The sequence below is a fragment of the Caretta caretta genome, chromosome 8, assembly GCF_965140235.1.
Source record: "Caretta caretta isolate rCarCar2 chromosome 8, rCarCar1.hap1, whole genome shotgun sequence".
Lineage (NCBI taxonomy): Eukaryota > Metazoa > Chordata > Testudines > Cheloniidae > Caretta > Caretta caretta.
The window spans coordinates 49,218,458-49,236,031 of NC_134213.1; the positions used below are offsets into that span (position 1 = coordinate 49,218,458).

Here is a 17,574-nt window from a genome sequence, read left to right on the forward strand (position 1 = left end):
CTGGTTTCACATTGATTTGGAGCCAGTACATTCAACAGCAAAATCAAGTAAGAGTGAAAGAGGTTGACACTCTTACTTGACTTTAGCTTCACTAACAAAGAAGGAGAGAAAAACCCTCTCTATGTACTCACAGTGGGGGGGGGGGGGGGGCAGGGAAATCTCATTTTACCTTACAACACTTTCATTTGTACAACTCAGACAGCTGTATTAAATGTAGCCAGTATCCCATTGTGTAGTTCAGGAAACAGAGGCATTGAGGTTAAGGGATTTGCTTTAGGTCACTAATAGCAGAGCTGGAAGCAGGAGGCTTTTCCTTCAAGTGCACTGATACCAAAGCCATACTGATTCTTCTGAATATCTCGCTGTTCACTCAACAAACACAGGGGAGTGCTTTTGAACCTTGCAGAAATTAATCCCGACAGACTTTTCTGCCCTATATTACATGCACCACCCTCCTGCACTACTGTGTTACCATCTAGGCCGGTGGTTCTCAACCTATTTACCATTGTGGGCTGCTTATGCGTTGTGAGTCACATCCACACAATATATATACTACCTGTATGGCCCTGAGGATGTCACATGGGTCACAGCTCTGTGCTGATTGAGAACCACTGATCTAAGCTATGCAGCAGGAGCAGTGTTCCAGCTCATGCCTGATCCTTTAAATGATACTTAAAAAACCCATTACAAAATGTTACTTTATTGATGTGACATTTTTATTATAGCAAAATGTGCATCTATAATTTTCCTCCTATGGCCCTCTTTGCTTCATTACTAGTTGTGGATTTCAGTCCAGGAACCAATGAGGTCAAATGAAACTAATATGCTTTCACTTCATGGACTGGAGTTTTGTGAGGCTAAAAACATCTGCAGGAAAGCCAGCTTTCTGTAGTCCGTGTCTCTCAAACATGAATCTACTGCAGATAGACTTAATGTGATCCAAGCAGAGCATCTGTAATAAGTTTCTTAGGACAGCAGGTATAGAGTACAAGGTTTCATTGTATCTGTGAGATTGCCAGCTCTGTCAGCAGCGTCAACACTCCTATTAGGTGCTTGCTATGTAGGATCTGCAAGAAAACCATTAGTTGTAGTCAGAACAGAAATACAATAAGCTATTTAAATCACTGATTGCTATTTAAATGTGTAGAACACACACTGACAACTGCTGAGGGGAGTGAAGGATTTGCACTATGGGTTAATCTCATCACCATACTACTTTCCCTGTTTCTTTGCAGGACTCCTCCTGTTGAGTGTACACAAGGCCTAGCATCCTGTCTCCTCCTCCTCCTCTACATGGGCCCTTCTGATCTTCACTCCCATCCTGGGAAAAGATCAGCAGCTCAAGGGACACACTGCTCCTGCCTCCTCTTTAAAAAGGGGGAGAGAGAAGTCCCAGCCACCCTGTCCCCTCACTTCTCCTTGGAAGAAGCACCAACAATTGGCCACTCTGCTCTTCCACCCTCCTGCCAACTCACTTTAGCAGTGATATCTGATGATCCCACAGAACTCTGTTATTCAGGCCATGTCTGACAAGTTATTATTGAACATTTATATTGCTGTAGTGCCTAAGGATCATAACCAGGTTGGGTCACATTGTGTTGAGTACTGTACAAATTAGTATTACCTGCCCTAAAGAGTTAAAATCATAGAATATCAGGGTTGGAAGGGATCTCAGGAGGTCATCTAGTCCAACCCTCTGCTCAAAGCAGGACCAATCCCCAATTAAATCATCCCAGCCAGGGCTTTGTCAAGCCTGACCTTAAACATCTAAGGAAGGAGATTCTACCACCTCCCTAGGTAACTCATTCCAGTGTTTCACCACCCTCCTAGTGAGAGTTTTTCCCAATATCCAACCTAAACCTCCCACACTGCAACTTGAGACCATTACTCCTTGTCCTGTCCTCTTCTACCACTGAGACTAGTCTAGAACCATCCTCTTTGGAACCACCTCTCAGCTATCAAATCCCCCCTCATTCTTCTCTTCTGCAGACTAAACAATCCCAGTTCCCTCAGCCTCTCCTCAGAAGTCATGTGTTCCAGACCCCTAATCATTTTTGTTGCCCTTCACTGGACTCTCTCCAATTTATCCACATCCTTAGAGTTCACATTTTAAAAAGTCTAAAGGTCTCCTGTGCATTTTCCTACCCACTAAATGAGGCAGGGCTCCTATAGTCGATTGTTAAATACACCAAGCAGCCATGAAATGAGAAAGATACCTCTTAAGATTGGCAGCACCCATTTGGCAGCTTCCAACTTTAAAACCTATTTCTTTAGCTATGTTGCTAGCACTTCAGATCATTATAAATGAATCAATTTTTAGTATGGTTTTCTTTTAACTTTTCATTTTCCAGCATGGACAGTGAAAATACACTAGTCATTACCATGTTATGTCTCAATCCCAACATTGTGCTAGCACCTAAATGTAAGGCTGAGATTTTTGTCATGGATATTTTTAGTAAAAGTCATGGACAGGTCACGGCCAATAAAGAAAAATTCAAGGAAGCCCATGACCTGTCCATGACTTACTAAAAATATCCATGACAAAATGGGCAGCTCAGCTGCGGGGTCCCCACACCACCCGCGGCAGCTGCAGGGGCCCATGCTGAGCTCTGGGGAACCGTGCTACCCAGGAGCTGCAGGGTACCCCCATCATCCGGGGGGGGACCCTGCAGGTCTCTGCCCCAGGGCTGAAGTCATGTAGGTCGCTGAAAGTCACAGATTCTGTGACTTCTGCGACCTCTGTGAAAAAATCATAGCCTTACACATAAATACATGGGGATTTTCTTTTAAAAAAAAGTTTTAATATCAAAAAAGTCAATTGTAGTTTCTAGTGGCTGTAGGTTTTGTATAAGTTTGGGATTTTTAAATCCAAATTTTAGCCAAAATGAGTCAAGGGCTGTCTTTGTTCTGTGCTTGTACAGCAGTCAACACAATGCCTGGGAGGTCTACCACAATACAAAATGTTGACTGCACAACTACCAGATGTGCTGTGGAACCCACTGGAAACTAGTTATGTCTGGTAGAGGCTGAAATTTTTAAATTGATTGGGGGGGGGATCAGTTACGAGAATCAAGTAGCCTCCAACTTTAGGGACAGCTCTTTCTGGCCAGGTAGCACTATTTTAATTATACTGGCTAGAACAGCATTAATCAAAACCTCATAATTGGAATTCAATTTAGTACCTTTATATTCCCATCACAGTGTGCTGATGCTATAGATGTAGAGACTTTCACAAGTCTTGTGGCTGACAAGTGGATCTTAAAGTGTCTATAGAAGTGAGAGTAAAGGCAGTCCATAAATAAATTCACTTCTTCTTGAGTAACCTCCCCAGGAGTTTTTTGCACTGTGTCCCATAAGGCTTTTGCATCCTCAGGGTGTATGGCATATGAAATGTCCAGAGACTGGGGAATGCAGGGCACAGAGAAAACAAGTTCTGTTGCAGCCATATAACTGTCCACTTTGCACCCAGTCCACATAGCAGCCATCCAGGCAAGGTTGAGTGGGCTGATGGTTAAACGACTGAAATAACAGTCAAAGGTCTTCTGAAACCAACTACCAACTATGGCTGTGTAACTCTCTGCCCCATTTGCAAGGAACAAAGATAAACAGGTAAAATCTTCTGGTACACTCTCCGAAAGATCATCTCCAGATATACAGCAGAACCAGCCTGACCACACCACTTTGTCTTCTGCATTTTCAAATGGGAGCTGAGATCTTAATGCAATCTAAAAGAAAAAAATGTCTGCATTACATCTCCAAGTTCTAGAGTGCATTTGACAGTTCTTAGCCAGAGCGAAATGAATTCTAATAAGAATTGCTAAAGCACAAGAATTTTCCCCTGATATACTATTTTAATAGCAAGAGATCAGAAGGAATCAGCTCCAGATCAGTGGGTTGATTTTCAGAGGTGCTATATGGGTTTTGGTGCCCAATTTAAAGATTTTGGCCCAGCCAGAACCCTAAGTTTTGACACTGCATTGCACTAGTTTCTATGCCATTATACCACTTCAGATATCTTGACTGTTTAAAGACAGTTTTTGCAATTCATCTATTATGCCTATAGAGGGCCTGGCTCCTCCCACTGAAGGGAGTGGAAGTGTTGCTATTTACTTCAATGGGAATAGAAGCAATCCGTAAGTCTACATTAGTGCTGCTTAATGCAGCATTTGTATTGTGCATTAATTTTCCTACAATAATTGCAATACAAAATGTTGCACTTCAATAGCATCTTTCCTCTAAGGACCTCAGAGTGTTAATAAGCCTTAACTATGGCAGGGAAGTAGCATTACATCCATTTTACCAATGAAATTAAATGACCCATGCAAGATCCTACATCAAGTTGATGACAGAGGAGAACTGAAGAGTGTTAACTCCTACTTCTGTCCTCTAACTATAACAAAGATTTGTTCCCAAGTCTATGTTTGAACGGATCAGCAGTTTATGAAGAATTTTTATGAAGTTTATGAAGAGGGTGTTAAAAACAGACAAGAACCATATTGGTTAAAAGCAAAGAGATGCAAAAAAAGTTTGAACCACAGGATACATGAAAATTACCATAGTAACAGCCATAAATATTTTAACATGTTACAGTAAGGCAATTCAGAAGTGTTAAGACATCATTGCTATCAATAGTGCTAGCTGCAGCCCTTACCTGGACAAGGATTGCAGCCTGGTCCTGATCCGTACCTCTCAGTCCTAAAAGGGTGGACAAAATCACTTTGATACCAAGATCATTGCCCACTTCTACAGCAAGTCCTTTCTGCTTTTCAGTGGCAACAAAGGCACTCAGAAGTCTAGAATACTCCTTCAGATTACCATAAGAGAATTTGTACATGGGGGTCACGCTATACAAGGTCCATTGTTTGCGTAGAAGGAATGCTATCTTCTGAGGATCCGCATTTTCCTAGAATCAAGAGAACAATATTCAGTTTTCTAGGCCTGCCCACAATTCCTGTAATGAAACTGAAGAAACACATGTACACTGCATCAATCAGGCTAATCAGTTTTTATTCTTATTTATATAAGACGTGACAGCTGATTTAAGATATGAATAGACACATTTTCTTTAGTTATATTAAACTACAAAAAGCTCACCTGCAGTAAAGATGTTTGTGGAATTATTCTCCTAGTTGGGCTCTGACCACACAGGGTGTGTGTCCTGGTGAATGTCAAACCTCTTGAGAAACGAGTAGTATTTGTAAAGTTGATTCCAGTCTCTGCAGTTTTTCTTCCTAAACGGGTCATGCCCCCAGAATCAGGAGTATCCACATCCTATACATGAAAAGAGCCCAAAGACTGAAAACTTGCTATAGTCGGGTGGAGTGATTTAAATGATTAATTTAAGTCAATTAAGTATCTGCAAATCATTGAGTCTGATCACACTGAGCCTTTGTAAAACTAATTCAAATTGATAAACTATAAATGGTTTCTTTCTAATTCAAATGCCCACTACGGTAGAGTCTCTTATTTGAATTTTACAGAACTGCTATAGACAAGAGACAAATATTTAATATTTATTAATAAATATGAAAATTAAGGTGGTGTTCCTGCAGACTCTTGAGCAAATGCATAACTTTACTCACATGAAAGGAACTAATGTACTTAAAGTTTAGCTCAGACGCTTATGCACATGCTTAAGTTATAGTTTTATTTAAAAAGATATTAATAGCATGAAATCAAACACTGAAGCAATTTTGTTTTGAATTGACAATAAAAAGTTTATTAGAGAGACTGCATACAATGAAAAGTTTAGACTTGCAATTGATGAACAGAGTTATTACAAATTGTTTTATAAACAGGCCAAAATGTTCAAAAATGGGAGCCTAGAAAATTAAGCTTCTAAGCCCATGCTTCATGGTGAAATTTTCAGAAGCAACCAAGTAATTTAGAACCACAAATCCCATCGACTTCAATCTGCAAACCCTGATGGAGGAATATAGCCTGGTTGAAGCATTCAGCTTTCTTGAGTCAAAGTTCAGCATATGATTTTTGCAGATGACACTAAACTGCTCAAGATAGTTAAGACCAAAGCAGACTGTGAAGAACTTCAAAAAGATCTCACAAAACTAAGTGATTGGGCAACAAAATAGCAACTGAAATTTAACATGGATAAATGTAAAGTAATGTACATTGGAAAAAATAACTCCAACTATACATACAATATGATGGGGGCTAATTTAGCTACAACTAATCAGGAGAGAGATCTTGGAGTCATCGTGGATAGTTCTCTGAAGACGTCCACGCAGTGTGCAGCGGCAGTCAAAAAAGCAAACGGGATGGTAGGAATCATTAAAAAGGGGATAGAGAATAAGTTGAATATCTTATTGCCCTTATATAAATCCATTTTACACCCACATCTTGAATACTGCATACAGATGTGGTCCCCTCATCTCAAAAAAGATATACTGGCATTAGAAAAAGTTCAGAGGAGGGCAACTAAAATGATTAGGGGGTTGGAACGGTCCCATCTGAGGAGAAATTAAAGAGGCTAGGACTTTTCAGCTTGGAAAAGAGGAGACTAAGGGGGGGATATGATAGTGGTATATAAAATCATGAATGGTGTGGAGAAAGTGAATAAGTTATTTACTTGTTCCCATAATATAAGAACTAGGGGCCACCAAATGAAATTCATGGGCAGCAGGTTTAAAACAAATAAAAGGAAGTTCTTCACTCAGCACACAGTCAACCTGTGGAACTTCTTGTCTGAGGAAGTTGTGAAGGCTAGGACTGTAACAGGGTTTAAAAGAGAGGTGGATAAATTCATGGAGGTTAAGTCCATTAATGGCTATTAGCCAGGATGGGTAAGGAATGGTGTCCCTAGCCTCTGTCAGAGGGTGAGATGGATGGCAGGAAAGAGATCACTTGATCATTACCTGTTAGGTTCACTCCCTCTGGGGCACCTGGCATTAGCCACTGTCGGTAGACAGGATACTGGGCTGGATGGACCTTTGGTCTGACCCAGTATGGCCATTCTTATGCTCTTATGTATGTTCACATGGGAAGGTGGTGCTGGCTGTAAATATAACATTGGCTAGTTGCTTATCAAGGTTGTTACAAGTCCCTGGGCTTTGTTCAGCATAAAGGAACATTTTAAATGAGAGAAACTTTTTAGTAGAAAGAAATCTACATAAAGTCTACTAAGAATTAGGAAACTAACAAAACAAATACAAAATATTCACCTTTGCAATTTGACTACAAAATGGGATGGAAGAACTAGCAATATGCACATACAAATATTTGATTTAAATTCAATAAATTGATCTGTTTTCAAAAATAACCATTTAAAAGTTAAAAACCATGTTTTTATCCACCTTGGCTAAAGTAGAGATTGAAAGTTTATTTTAATGTAAGAGCATTTCCGAGGATCAAAGTACTAGACACAGTTAATAAATTGTAAAAGCTGTTTCAACATAGAAATCCTTGCTTTCCCCACAAACAGCAAGTAGGAACCACCGCCTCAACAATATTTACCTTCATAAAATATACTAAGGCACGCAATTGTATGACGATACTCTCACAGATCAAATACAACATAAGGAACAAAGCCACAGCCTAAATGCCTTCTGTCACGAGCCGGTCCTGTCCCAGACTCCCAGTGTTGGACGACACTGGTCTGTTCTGTGGGGATGGAATCTTCTGCTGGAGAATTTCCAGGCAACAAACCTCTTACCCCCTGGGCTTCTAGTCTAACAGTGGATCAGAATCAATGGCACTGCTGGTATCAGACTCATTCTTCTACCGGAGTAGAACAGTTCCACACTGATGGCCCTTGGCTACTCTGCCACAGCTTCCCAAACATAGGGCAGGTCTACACTTAAAACGCTGCATCAGTGTAGCGCTAAAGTGAAGATGCTCCTATGCTGACGGGAGGGAACTCTCCCTTAGGTGTAATTAATCCACCCCCCCAAGAGGTGGTAGCTATGTGGATGGAAAAAGCTATCCCATTGACAAAGCAGTGTCTACATGGGGGTGTTAAGGTTGGTATAACTCAAGAGTTTCTCAAATGCACCTTTTCTTGCAGCCACAGCCTCCTGGGCAGTGATGGGGTGGGGGGGGGGGAAGTAATGCAGCAGCCCCTCCCTTGGGGCCACCAGCAGGGGCTGGTCTCTGTCCCCTACAAGAGACACAAACACTGTAGAAGCAGGCAGACAGCGTGGGTTCCCGCCCTTGCACACTCCAAAGAGATTTAAGCCGACCTAAGCGCTACTGTAGGTACTGCTAGGCCAATGGATTTGCTACAGTGATGGGGAAAATGCCTTCCTCACTCTAGTAAGTGTCTGCATTACAGTGGCATAGCTAGGAATGCATCCGATGAAGTGACAAGACTCCCGCCCTTGTCTTCCCTCCCACCCCCATCCTCCTGGCTCTCACTGACTCCCATCACCCCTGGGCCCCCTACCCACCTCCCCATCCAGGCCTTAATTTGTTCCCCAGCTTGCCAGTGCTGAGTACAAGTCTGCTGTGAAAAGTGATATTGCTAACATCACTTTTCATAGCCTCCCAGCTAGCTAGCAAGTCTGCTGTGAAAAATTACATTAATATACAAATATCACTTTTCACAGTAGCAGACTTACAAGCTAGCAAGTCTTTAAAAAAAAAAAATAAGCAACCAAAAAAGCAAAACATGCAAAGCACCTTATTTATGTTTCTATTCTGTTTAGGTCCAGTAAAGAATAGAGACAATTGTACATTATTTTTAATTGAGTCTGCAAAAAAACCAGCCCCCTACACAAATAAATTATAATGATTTGGACATGTATAAATGCATATTTATTTGCTTTTCCTAAAATTAAGTATTTTAGGAAAAATTGCTAGAGTGGCCACCAGCAAGAGTTGCTGGCCGCACTCTGAGGCCACACAAAAATTTGTTGTGAGAACCCCTGATATAACTACTTGTGGCATCTTAGAGACTAACCAATTTATTTGAGCATGAGCTTTCGTGAGCTACAGCTCACTTGATATAACTACATCATTCACACACCCCTGAACAATGTAGTTACACTAACATCAGTCTGTATTTATGTAGACTTGGCCATAAATTCTTCACCTGGGGTATGACTACTACACTACAAGCACCACAGTTCTAGCTACAAGAAAAGGAGGACTTGTGGCACCTTAGAGACTAACAAATTTATCTGAGCATGAGCTTTTGTGAGCTACAGCTCACTTCATCGGATGCATTCCTAGCTATGCCACTGTAATGCAGACACTTACTAGAGTGAGGAAGGCATTTTCCCCATCACTGTAGCAAATCCATTGGCCTAGCAGTACCTACAGTAGCGCTTAGGTCGGCTTAAATCTCTTTGGAGTGTGCATGTTCTCACCCTTAAGTGAAATCGCTAGATCAACCTCAGTTTTAGATGCAGACCAGGGTGTTGGTGTCAAGTACCTGCTACAACAACAAATGCTCAAAGCACTGAAAGTTACATTCAGAGGGGAGGTGGAAATGTTCCCAAACCCAACATGTCCCCAAACTGTCACACCTTCAACCACCCTAGCAACGAAAAGTTTCCTACATAACTCCCCCCACCTCCTTTTCCAATGTACTGAAGTCAGCTTAACGTTAATGCCTGTGAAAGATCTTGTAAACTATGCCCTCCTTCCAGTCTGCCCTGGGTTGTAAGCTGGGGAGAGGGGGGGGCGCTCTGTCCCCTCCGTGTCTGTTACAGGCCCCAGCACGCTGCAAGGGGAAGATTTTACACAGCAGCACATCCAGGGTGGGCAGATGCTCCAGCCGCTGCACGCGTTCGCGGCCGGTTCGCAGCTGGCTGCCTCAGGATGGGTGGGGCGGGGAGCCTGGTGCCTCCCCAGCGCGGGGCCGGTGTAACGACACGAACAGCTCCCTCTCCCAGGTCCCTACGTCGCACCTGGCCCAGCCGGACAGCGGCTGATGGGGCCCTGTCATGCCGCACGGGGCGGGCAGAGGCGGCCGCTAGGGGGGTAGTGCCCCCGGGCAGCTCCCCCGATCCCCGGGCTCATCAGTCACGATCCCCGGTAGGAGATCGGCCCCCCACGCCAGCCAGCCCAGCTGCACGAGCAGCCCGCCGCCAGCGCCCCGGCTCCCGCTACCGGACAGTGGGGAAAACGTCATTCTCCGTACGTTAGACGCAGGGCGGCGGGCTCTCACCTGCCGCCGCCAGAGACTAGGCCGCCCCGATCGCCTCATTGCAGACTCGGCTCTCGCGCGCTCCGCCAAGATCATTTGAATCCGCTTCCCGGCAGCCCCTGCGGCAGGGACACCCACGCGCGTGAGCCTGAGCCAGGAATCCCGTCACGTGATGCACAACTGCTCCGTCGCCATGTTTAGTGCGGGCGGGGAGGTGCCTCATCAAACGTGATGACTGGGTGCGACGGTGGCCGGTTAGGGACAGTTGGCGAGATTCGCGCTGTCCCGATCCGTAAGGTAGGACCGAGCGGCTGTCTGGGGTGGGGACTCGAAGCCAAGCCCCTGCCGCCAGCAGCAGGAAGAGGCTGGGGCTGAGGGCCGCCCGACGGAGCGAACACTCCAGTGCGGGGCGGGGTCTGTGCCGGGCTCGGGAGCCCGGACGCCTGGGTTCTCTCCCGGCTGGCTACTCTCGGAGAGCCGCAGGTTCGCGGGCACCTGTCCTCCCCGCTCCCCCGTAGCAGTGTGCAAACAAAAGGGGGCCGCCTGTCACCGTAAAATCGGGACAAGGCCCCTGCTGGGAGCGCGAGCAGCGGCCTGAGGGGCCGCAGCTTGGGCCGGCGGGCGGGCTGTGCTTCCGGGCAAGTTACTGCCCCCGCCCCGGCGCTTGCTGGCACTGGCGTGTCGGCCCTGCAGCCCCGCCGGTGCATTCCCGGCCTCGCACGCTGGGCTGGAAACGGGGCAGTCCCCGGGGGGGGGGGCTGGGGCTGAGCCGTGCCTAGAGTTGCCCCAGCTACGCGGGAGGGGGGGGGGGCGTTCCCGGGTGCGCAGATGGCACCGGGCCTGCTTTGGTCTGGCCAACCCCACTCTTCGTAATGCCGTAAGGGCGGCCAGGGCTGGAGCCACCTCACTCCTCTGCCCTCCAAAGTTTTGCCACTATGATCGTTAAAGTCCCCAGCGGGCCTCCTGGAGTCTGCATTGCTGGCTATTTTTAAATCAAGACTGGATGTTTTGCTAAAAGATCTGCTCTAGGAATTATTTTTCAGACGTTATCTGGTCTGTGTTATGCACAGACTACATGATCACAATGGTGCCTTCTGGGCTTGAATCGAGGAAAAAAGTGGCAAGGCCCTTCCCCGTTGTAGACACAGCTGTAGGAACTCTTATACCGGTATAGCTTATTCCAGATTACCAAAGTAAAATATGCTATATTAGTATAGAGTGTCCTATACAAGTATAACTGCATCTACATTAGGGCTTTTATCAGCATAACTATATTGGTAAAAAAAAATCACACCCATTACTGATATTAAAAAAACAATGAGGAGTCCTTGTGGCACCTTAGAGACTAACAAATTTATCTGGGCATAAGCTTACGTGGGTTAGAACCCACTTCATCAGATGCATGCAGTGGAAAATACAGTAGCAGGTATATTTAGGCTTTATCCAGTCTTTATTCAGGCCTAATTTGATGGTGTCCAGATTGCAAATTAATTCCAGTTCTGCAGTTTCACGTCGGAGTCTGTTTTTGAATTTTTTTTATTCAAGAATTGCCACTTTTAAGTCTGTTATTGAGTGACCAGGGAGGTTGAAGTGTTCTCCTACTGGTTTTTGAATGTTGTAATTCCTGATGTCAGATTTGTGTCCCTTTATTCTTTTGCATAGATACTGTCTGGTTTGGCCAATGTACATTGCAGAGGGGCATTGCTGGCACATAATGGCATATATCACATTGTAGATGTGCAGGTGAACGAGCCCCTGAAAAGGGCTGGGAGTGGATGAGTCATTACAAAACCTAATTTTACCATACTAATTTCCCCCTACTGTTACTCACACCTTCTTGTCAACTCTTTGCCACCCTCACGACCACTACAAAAGTGATTTTTCCTCCCTTGGTGTTCTACTCTTAGTTGAATTGTCTCGTTAGACTGACCCCCCCACAACCTGGTAAGGCAACTCCTATCTTTTCATGTACTATATATAAATATACTTACTACTGTATTTTTCACTCATGCATCTGATGAAGTGGGTTCTAGCCCACAAAAGCTTATGCCCAAATAAATGTGTTAGTCTCTAAGGTGCCACAAGGACTCCTCGTTGTTTTTGCTGATACAGACTAACACGGCTACCACTCTGATTACTGATATAGTTATGCTGGTAACATTTTAAAATGTACATCAGCCTAAGTCTGTTTTAAATCCCACCTTTAATTATTTATTGATAAGTTTGTGGGTAGGTGCTCTTATTTCAGATTGAGTGTCCTATTTTGATATAATGTAAAAAAAAATAAGTTATATAAAAATAGGAGACCCTTTAACTGAAATAAGAGTGTCTGTAAACCAACGTGCACTGGACTCAATAAGTTTACACACACACACCTTTAGTTTGGGACTATTTTGTATGTAGGTAAGGGGTGACTTTTTGCCATGAAGAGTCTGATCATCTCTAGGGCATGTCTAGAGTAGACAGTTTTTGTACTGATTGAATTATATGGGGTTGGAAGCAAGAAAGTGGAGCCACTGCCATGTGACCTGACCTGCCTTCTTTCCAGACATCACCAGCAAGTGGTTTATAGACCTCCTTTTGAGATCTTCCTTGATGATGGAAGATGCCATACACATACAAAATATTAATATTATGCAGGCCTGAGGGAGACAGGAACTAGTATGAATGACAGATGGGGAATAAAGTGGAGTTTGTACATGTGATTATTATTTATATTACACTATTGATGCCCCATTGTGCTAATCACTCTACAAGTAGATTGTGAGGTAAGGGGCGGGGGGTCCCGCGGGGCAGTTAAGGGACAGGGAGCAGGGGGCAACTGGATGGGGCAGAGGTTCTGGGAGGGGGACAGTCAGGGGATGGGGAATGGGGGGGTTGGATAGGTGTGGGAGTCCCGGGGGGCCTGTTAAGGGGCGGGAGTGTGGATGGGGCAGGGCAGTCAGGGGACAGGGAATGGGGGGGTTGGATGGGGGTGGGGCCCCGGGGGGGCAGTTGGGGGGGGGAGGAGCAGGGGGGTTGGATGGGTGGGGGGCTTTAGGGGGGCAGGGGCCAGGCTGTTTGGGGAGGCACAACCTTCCCTACCCGGCCCTCCATACAGTTTTGGAACCCCAATGCGGCTCTCAGGTCAAAAAGTTTGTCTGCCTCTGCACTAGACCATGTGGACCCTTCGGGGAAACAAGGGCAGCTGGTCAGTCAAGGGAGAATTTGACACAAGTACTGATTGAAGAATAGAATCTGAGGGTTGCAAAGTGAAATTACTTTCCATGTTGTTTTTTCCTAAAACTGTCCAGAGTGTGGAAGATCCAGGACTGCCCTTCTGTTTCTGATCCCGCTGTTGTGGCCAGTAAGATGTCATTCCGCCACGGGCTGCGACTGCTGTACAGTCAGCCGTGTCTGTTCTCTAGAGAACTAAACAGACCTTGGTGCAGATACGTTTCCAACAGTTTGGCACTTAGCTCAGAGAAAAGAGCATCAGGTGAGCAGGGGTGGGGAGAAGTCTCCTGAATACAATATTTTATATTCACATACTGAATTTACAAAAATAGGTTTTGTATCTTATTTGTCTTATCTTCAGCTTTGCTCTTATTCTGGGTGACAGAGCCTTTTATGGTAATCCAGACAGAAAGTTAAACGATCACTAACATGAGACATGTATTAGCACTTCCCCCTAGATATTTTTTAAATTTATATTTTAAAAAAGACCTTAACCCATTTATGCTCCTTACTTTTTGCACATTACTCCCACATGGGGCATGATCCAAAGCCAATTTTTGTGGCTTTCAAATCACATTTTCCTGTCTGAAAACCGGTTTTTCCCTTTCTCCTAACTGTAGTGTGAGGGACTTGGACAAACAGAGAAAAGTGACTGTGCCTGACATAAAAGTGAGGGAATTTTTTTTCCCCTCTAGTAATTTTAAGGGTCTGTAACAATAATAGGTGAAATGTTTTCAGGCAGGAATGTGCCTAAGTTGACAGTCTCCCTTTAACCTTCTAAAATACTATAAACTTTAAAACCCAAGAGCACTGTGTGAATGTTTAACAACCAGAGCGTGAAACTGACCAGTCTGGTTTTATTGTCTAAGGCCCTGGTGCAAAGCCAATTGAAATCAATAGGAAGACTCCCATTAACTTCAATGGGCTTTGGATCAGGCCTTTGCTAGCCTTGTATAAAGCAGGCAGAGACTTTTTCAATTTTCCCTTATGTGGTTTTGTCAATACATTTAGACCTTGATCTAGTGCTGCTCTGTTCCTCAACCCCCAACACAGCTCGGCCAACGTGACTCAATAAATACCTGCAGCATCCTTTGCTATTTTTGTCCTGGGTCTTTTTTGAGAAGAAATTGGCAAATGTGGTGGATTATGCTTAAATGTCGTGTTAACCTCAAAGAGCGCCGTCCTGGAATTAGGATGAGAGATCAGCAAACCTGTTGTTACACTTTGCATAAGCAGATCATCAACCTAGGCTGCCAGAATTGGTATATACAGGTTGTTTGACACAAGGTATGGCAAACATCACTGTTATGATTCTAAGAAAGCTGATTATGTTCACATATGGCCATGTTTCAATTGTGCCTCCCTAAAGTTGTCTCTGTTGTTTTCTTTGGATATACAGTATTCTTTACAAACCATTTTAGGCAAGGAAATAGTATTTCTCTGCTATCCTTAAAGGCTGCTGGCTTCCATCCAAGAAGTCACTTTGGTGGTGGAAGAAATGATCTGCTTATATATGGCCATAAAACACACTCAGATTATTATTTTTATTTATTTGTATCACCATAATGCCTAGGAGTTCTAATCCTGGACCAGTACTCCATTGTCCTAAGCACTGTACAAACAAAAAACTCTGGGGGCAGGGACTGTCCTTTTTGTTGTGTGTTTGTACAGTGATCTTTGAATAAGATAGCACTTATTATTGTATACCTACATTAGCATTCATGCTCCCATTGAAACTGTTTTTCTGTGGCTTTGTCTCAAGATTTCAATAGCTTTGTGGCTCGGACCAACACTTGCGGAGAGTTGCGTTCTGCTCATGTGGGCCAAGAGGTCACCTTGTGTGGATGGATTCAGTACCAAAGGTAAATGCAGCCCACATGGATGGAGGAGAGGTTACATTGCTGGAGCCAAGGCAGCTCCTAGGACCTGATTCTTGGTTATGTTAACGGCCCTTTATACCACCCTGGCAGCATAAAGGGGCTTAAAAATGGGAGGAAACCCCTTCCTGAGAATATCCTCTGTGTAGGGTGGCTTCTTGGCCAGTGTAGAGAAACAGTTCTGAGTGCCCTGTGCCCAGACGTGGGTGTAGGGACAGGTCAGGGTCTGGCCGAAGTGCATGCACTATGGCTGTTCTCTGCTTCCTGGGCCTACTGAGGAGCTGCAGAAAGCACAGTGTAAATTAGAGTAGCTCTAAGGCTGCTTTATCTTATGCAGTGGTCAGGCAGGCCCCCTTGTGGTCCCAGAAGAGGGGTTTAAAGTCACCTTTGCGCGCGCACATTCCTCCTAGCTCTGCCCCGTCTGAAGTGTTGGTATTGAACAATGAGATTCATGTCAGATTAGTATTTAAAACTTGCAAGGACCCAGAAGGGAGGTGGGACTGGAAGCTATGGACAGGCTTCCTTATGTCCATTGGCTTTCACCGTATCCAGTGAAGCTCTCTGTGGGGGAGGCTGAGGAGCTTCAGTTGTTTTTCCTACCATATTGAGAGCAGCATCCTGTTTAATCAGTCAGAGGGGATTCCCTCCTACTAGCTCCCTCTTGTAAAGTGGAGAGACTGATACTTTTCTCCTTTGTAAAGTTCTCTGAGATCTACAGGTGAGAAGTGCTATAGGAGATCTTGCTAGTAATAGAACAGAGCATGTTCAGTACCAAGGGGCTGTAAATGTTATGTTGTGTATTCAAAACTCTTATTCTTCATGGACGAGTGTTCACATTCAAGCACTGCTGTTATCGTTTTTTATAGTCTGGTTTGATACTTGAATCTAGTCCAAAGTAAAGATTTGTTTCATCCCTGATTTCCAAAGTGAGTAAAGTGATTCCTAGATTCATGTTGTTTCTAAAATGCTTTGAGATGAAAGCCACAGTATCCCCAGAAATACAAGATATTAACATAGGCTTTGGCTTAGAAAGCAAAAAGATTGAACCCTGGGAGAAACAACTCTTTCCATTTTGTTTTCATCATGTTCAGACAGGGCCTGTTCCTGGTTCTGAGGGACTTCCAGGGGCTGACACAAATCATTATTCCACAGGATGAGGTAAGGGCTGCCAAGGTATGAGTCTCTAGATTTTTTGCTTTAAAGGCTTGTTGTCCCCCATGGTGTCAAGGGCAGAATGAAGAAACTGAATTTATATTACATATTGCAGTCTGCTCTGATTTATGTACATCATCTGTGGCCCTCAGTCTCCTGACAGATTGCTAGCGTAGCCCCGGGTTGGGCAAAAAGTGAGCACTCCTGAAGTAAAGCAAAAGAACTGTGATTACGAAAGCTTTTAGCTGAACTAGAGACCTAACTTGGAGTGAGCTGTGCTCAGAATGTAAGATTTCTTAGATTGTAAGATCTTTGGAAAAGGGGCATCTTTTTGTTCTGTCTATATACAGCACTTACCATAGTGAGGTTCTGGTCCATGACTGGGGTTCCCAGATGCTACTGCAATACAAGTAGTAATAATGTCATGCAACTCGTTTATAAAGAATGATCTTTACATTTTGTCTGAGAGGGGGCCATAAAGAAAACAGAAAAGCATCCAAGCATGGCACAGTCTGCAATGTGACTTCAGTTTCCATGACATCTCAATATTTTCTTCCTGCAGGCACATTCCCATGTTAAGAAGGTCTTGTATGATGCCCCTCTGGAATCTGTTGTGAGGGTAACTGGGACGGTCATCTCTCGGCCCCCAGGGCAGAAGAACCCGGTTAGTGCTTTGAAATCTTCCTGGGATTTTCTAGAGTTTGGCACTCTGGTAAAGTGCACTGAATTTAGCACAGAGATTTGGCAGGTGGATTCATGCTGCACACGTTGTGTCATTGCTTTGCCATTAGCAAGCTTGTTTTCTCCAAGGTATGATAATCCATCTTGGAGTGATGTGAAAGAATTGTGAATACAGTGAAATAAAAATAACTGCTATGGCATGCACCTTCCAGGAACTTCAAAGCACTTCACAAACACTAATGAATGAAGTCAAACAATACTCCTTTGACAACTACAGGTCACCATTAAAAAAGGCTAGACTTTACCATCCATGCTTTTGGTTTTCTAGTCTAAATATAAGAAATGCTATAGTGCTTCTGCAGTAATTTTTGACCGTTTTTACTCATGCCTGCTGTAGGTAAGTTTAATTAGCTCCTTTTTATAGATCAAGAAGCTGAAGCCTGGAGGTTAATGGCCTGATGGTTCAGAGGTGTTCCATACCCACAGCTCTCTTTGTCAGAAGCTTTAAGTGACTCTTCCAAGACCATACACCACCAGTCATTG

At 44.2% G+C, this 17,574-nt stretch overlaps 2 protein-coding genes across 5 annotated transcripts in view; one reads left to right on the forward strand and one right to left on the reverse strand.

Annotated features, from left to right (window-relative positions):
• Positions 1–694: 694 nt before the first annotated feature.
• CENPL (centromere protein L) lies at positions 695–10,292 on the reverse strand. Of its 2 annotated transcripts, none has more exons than XM_048859745.2 (5): positions 10,127–10,292; positions 5,095–5,271; positions 4,652–4,903; positions 3,183–3,725; positions 695–1,067 (listed from the first exon to the last, which is right to left on the reverse strand). In XM_048859745.2, exons 1-5 carry the CDS (start codon positions 10,199–10,201, stop codon positions 996–998), a joined length of 1,119 nt encoding a protein of 372 aa, XP_048715702.1. In that variant the 5' UTR covers positions 10,202–10,292; the 3' UTR covers positions 695–995. The 2 variants fall into 2 exon arrangements, with proteins under 2 accessions (XP_048715702.1, XP_048715701.1); XM_048859744.2 differs by having other exon boundaries at positions 10,100–10,292.
• A 24-nt stretch (positions 10,293–10,316) lies between these two features.
• DARS2 (aspartyl-tRNA synthetase 2, mitochondrial) overlaps positions 10,317–17,574 on the forward strand; it is a 33,112-nt gene continuing 25,854 nt past the window's right edge. The window contains exons 1-5 of one of the 3 annotated variants that reach the window (XM_048859743.2): positions 10,317–10,402; positions 13,399–13,583; positions 15,084–15,183; positions 16,290–16,356; positions 16,913–17,014. In XM_048859743.2, the coding sequence (XP_048715700.2) occupies positions 13,457–13,583; positions 15,084–15,183; positions 16,290–16,356; positions 16,913–17,014 (396 nt within the window). In that variant the 5' untranslated portion in view covers positions 10,317–10,402; positions 13,399–13,456. Of the gene's footprint in view, positions 10,403–10,429; positions 10,589–12,378; positions 12,874–13,398; positions 13,584–15,083; positions 15,184–16,289; positions 16,357–16,912; positions 17,015–17,574 lie in introns of those variants that run through there. The other 2 variants (XM_048859742.2, XM_075131473.1) reach the window with 2 other exon arrangements.

Bases quoted from the DNA above. Each gene is read 5' to 3' on its own strand.
- CENPL (XM_048859744.2), bottom strand. From the start codon at position 10,201: ATGATCTTGGCGGAGCGCGCGAGAGCCGAGTCTGCAATGAGGCGATCG. The intron at 4,904-5,094 runs GTGAGCTTTTTG...TCTTGATTCTAG, and splicing joins CACAAACATCTTTACTGCAG to GAAAATGCGGATCCTCAGAA. The intron at 1,068-3,182 runs GTACTAAATTGA...GTTTTCTTGCAG, and splicing joins ACTGTGATGGGAATATAAAG to ATCCTACATAGCAAGCACCT.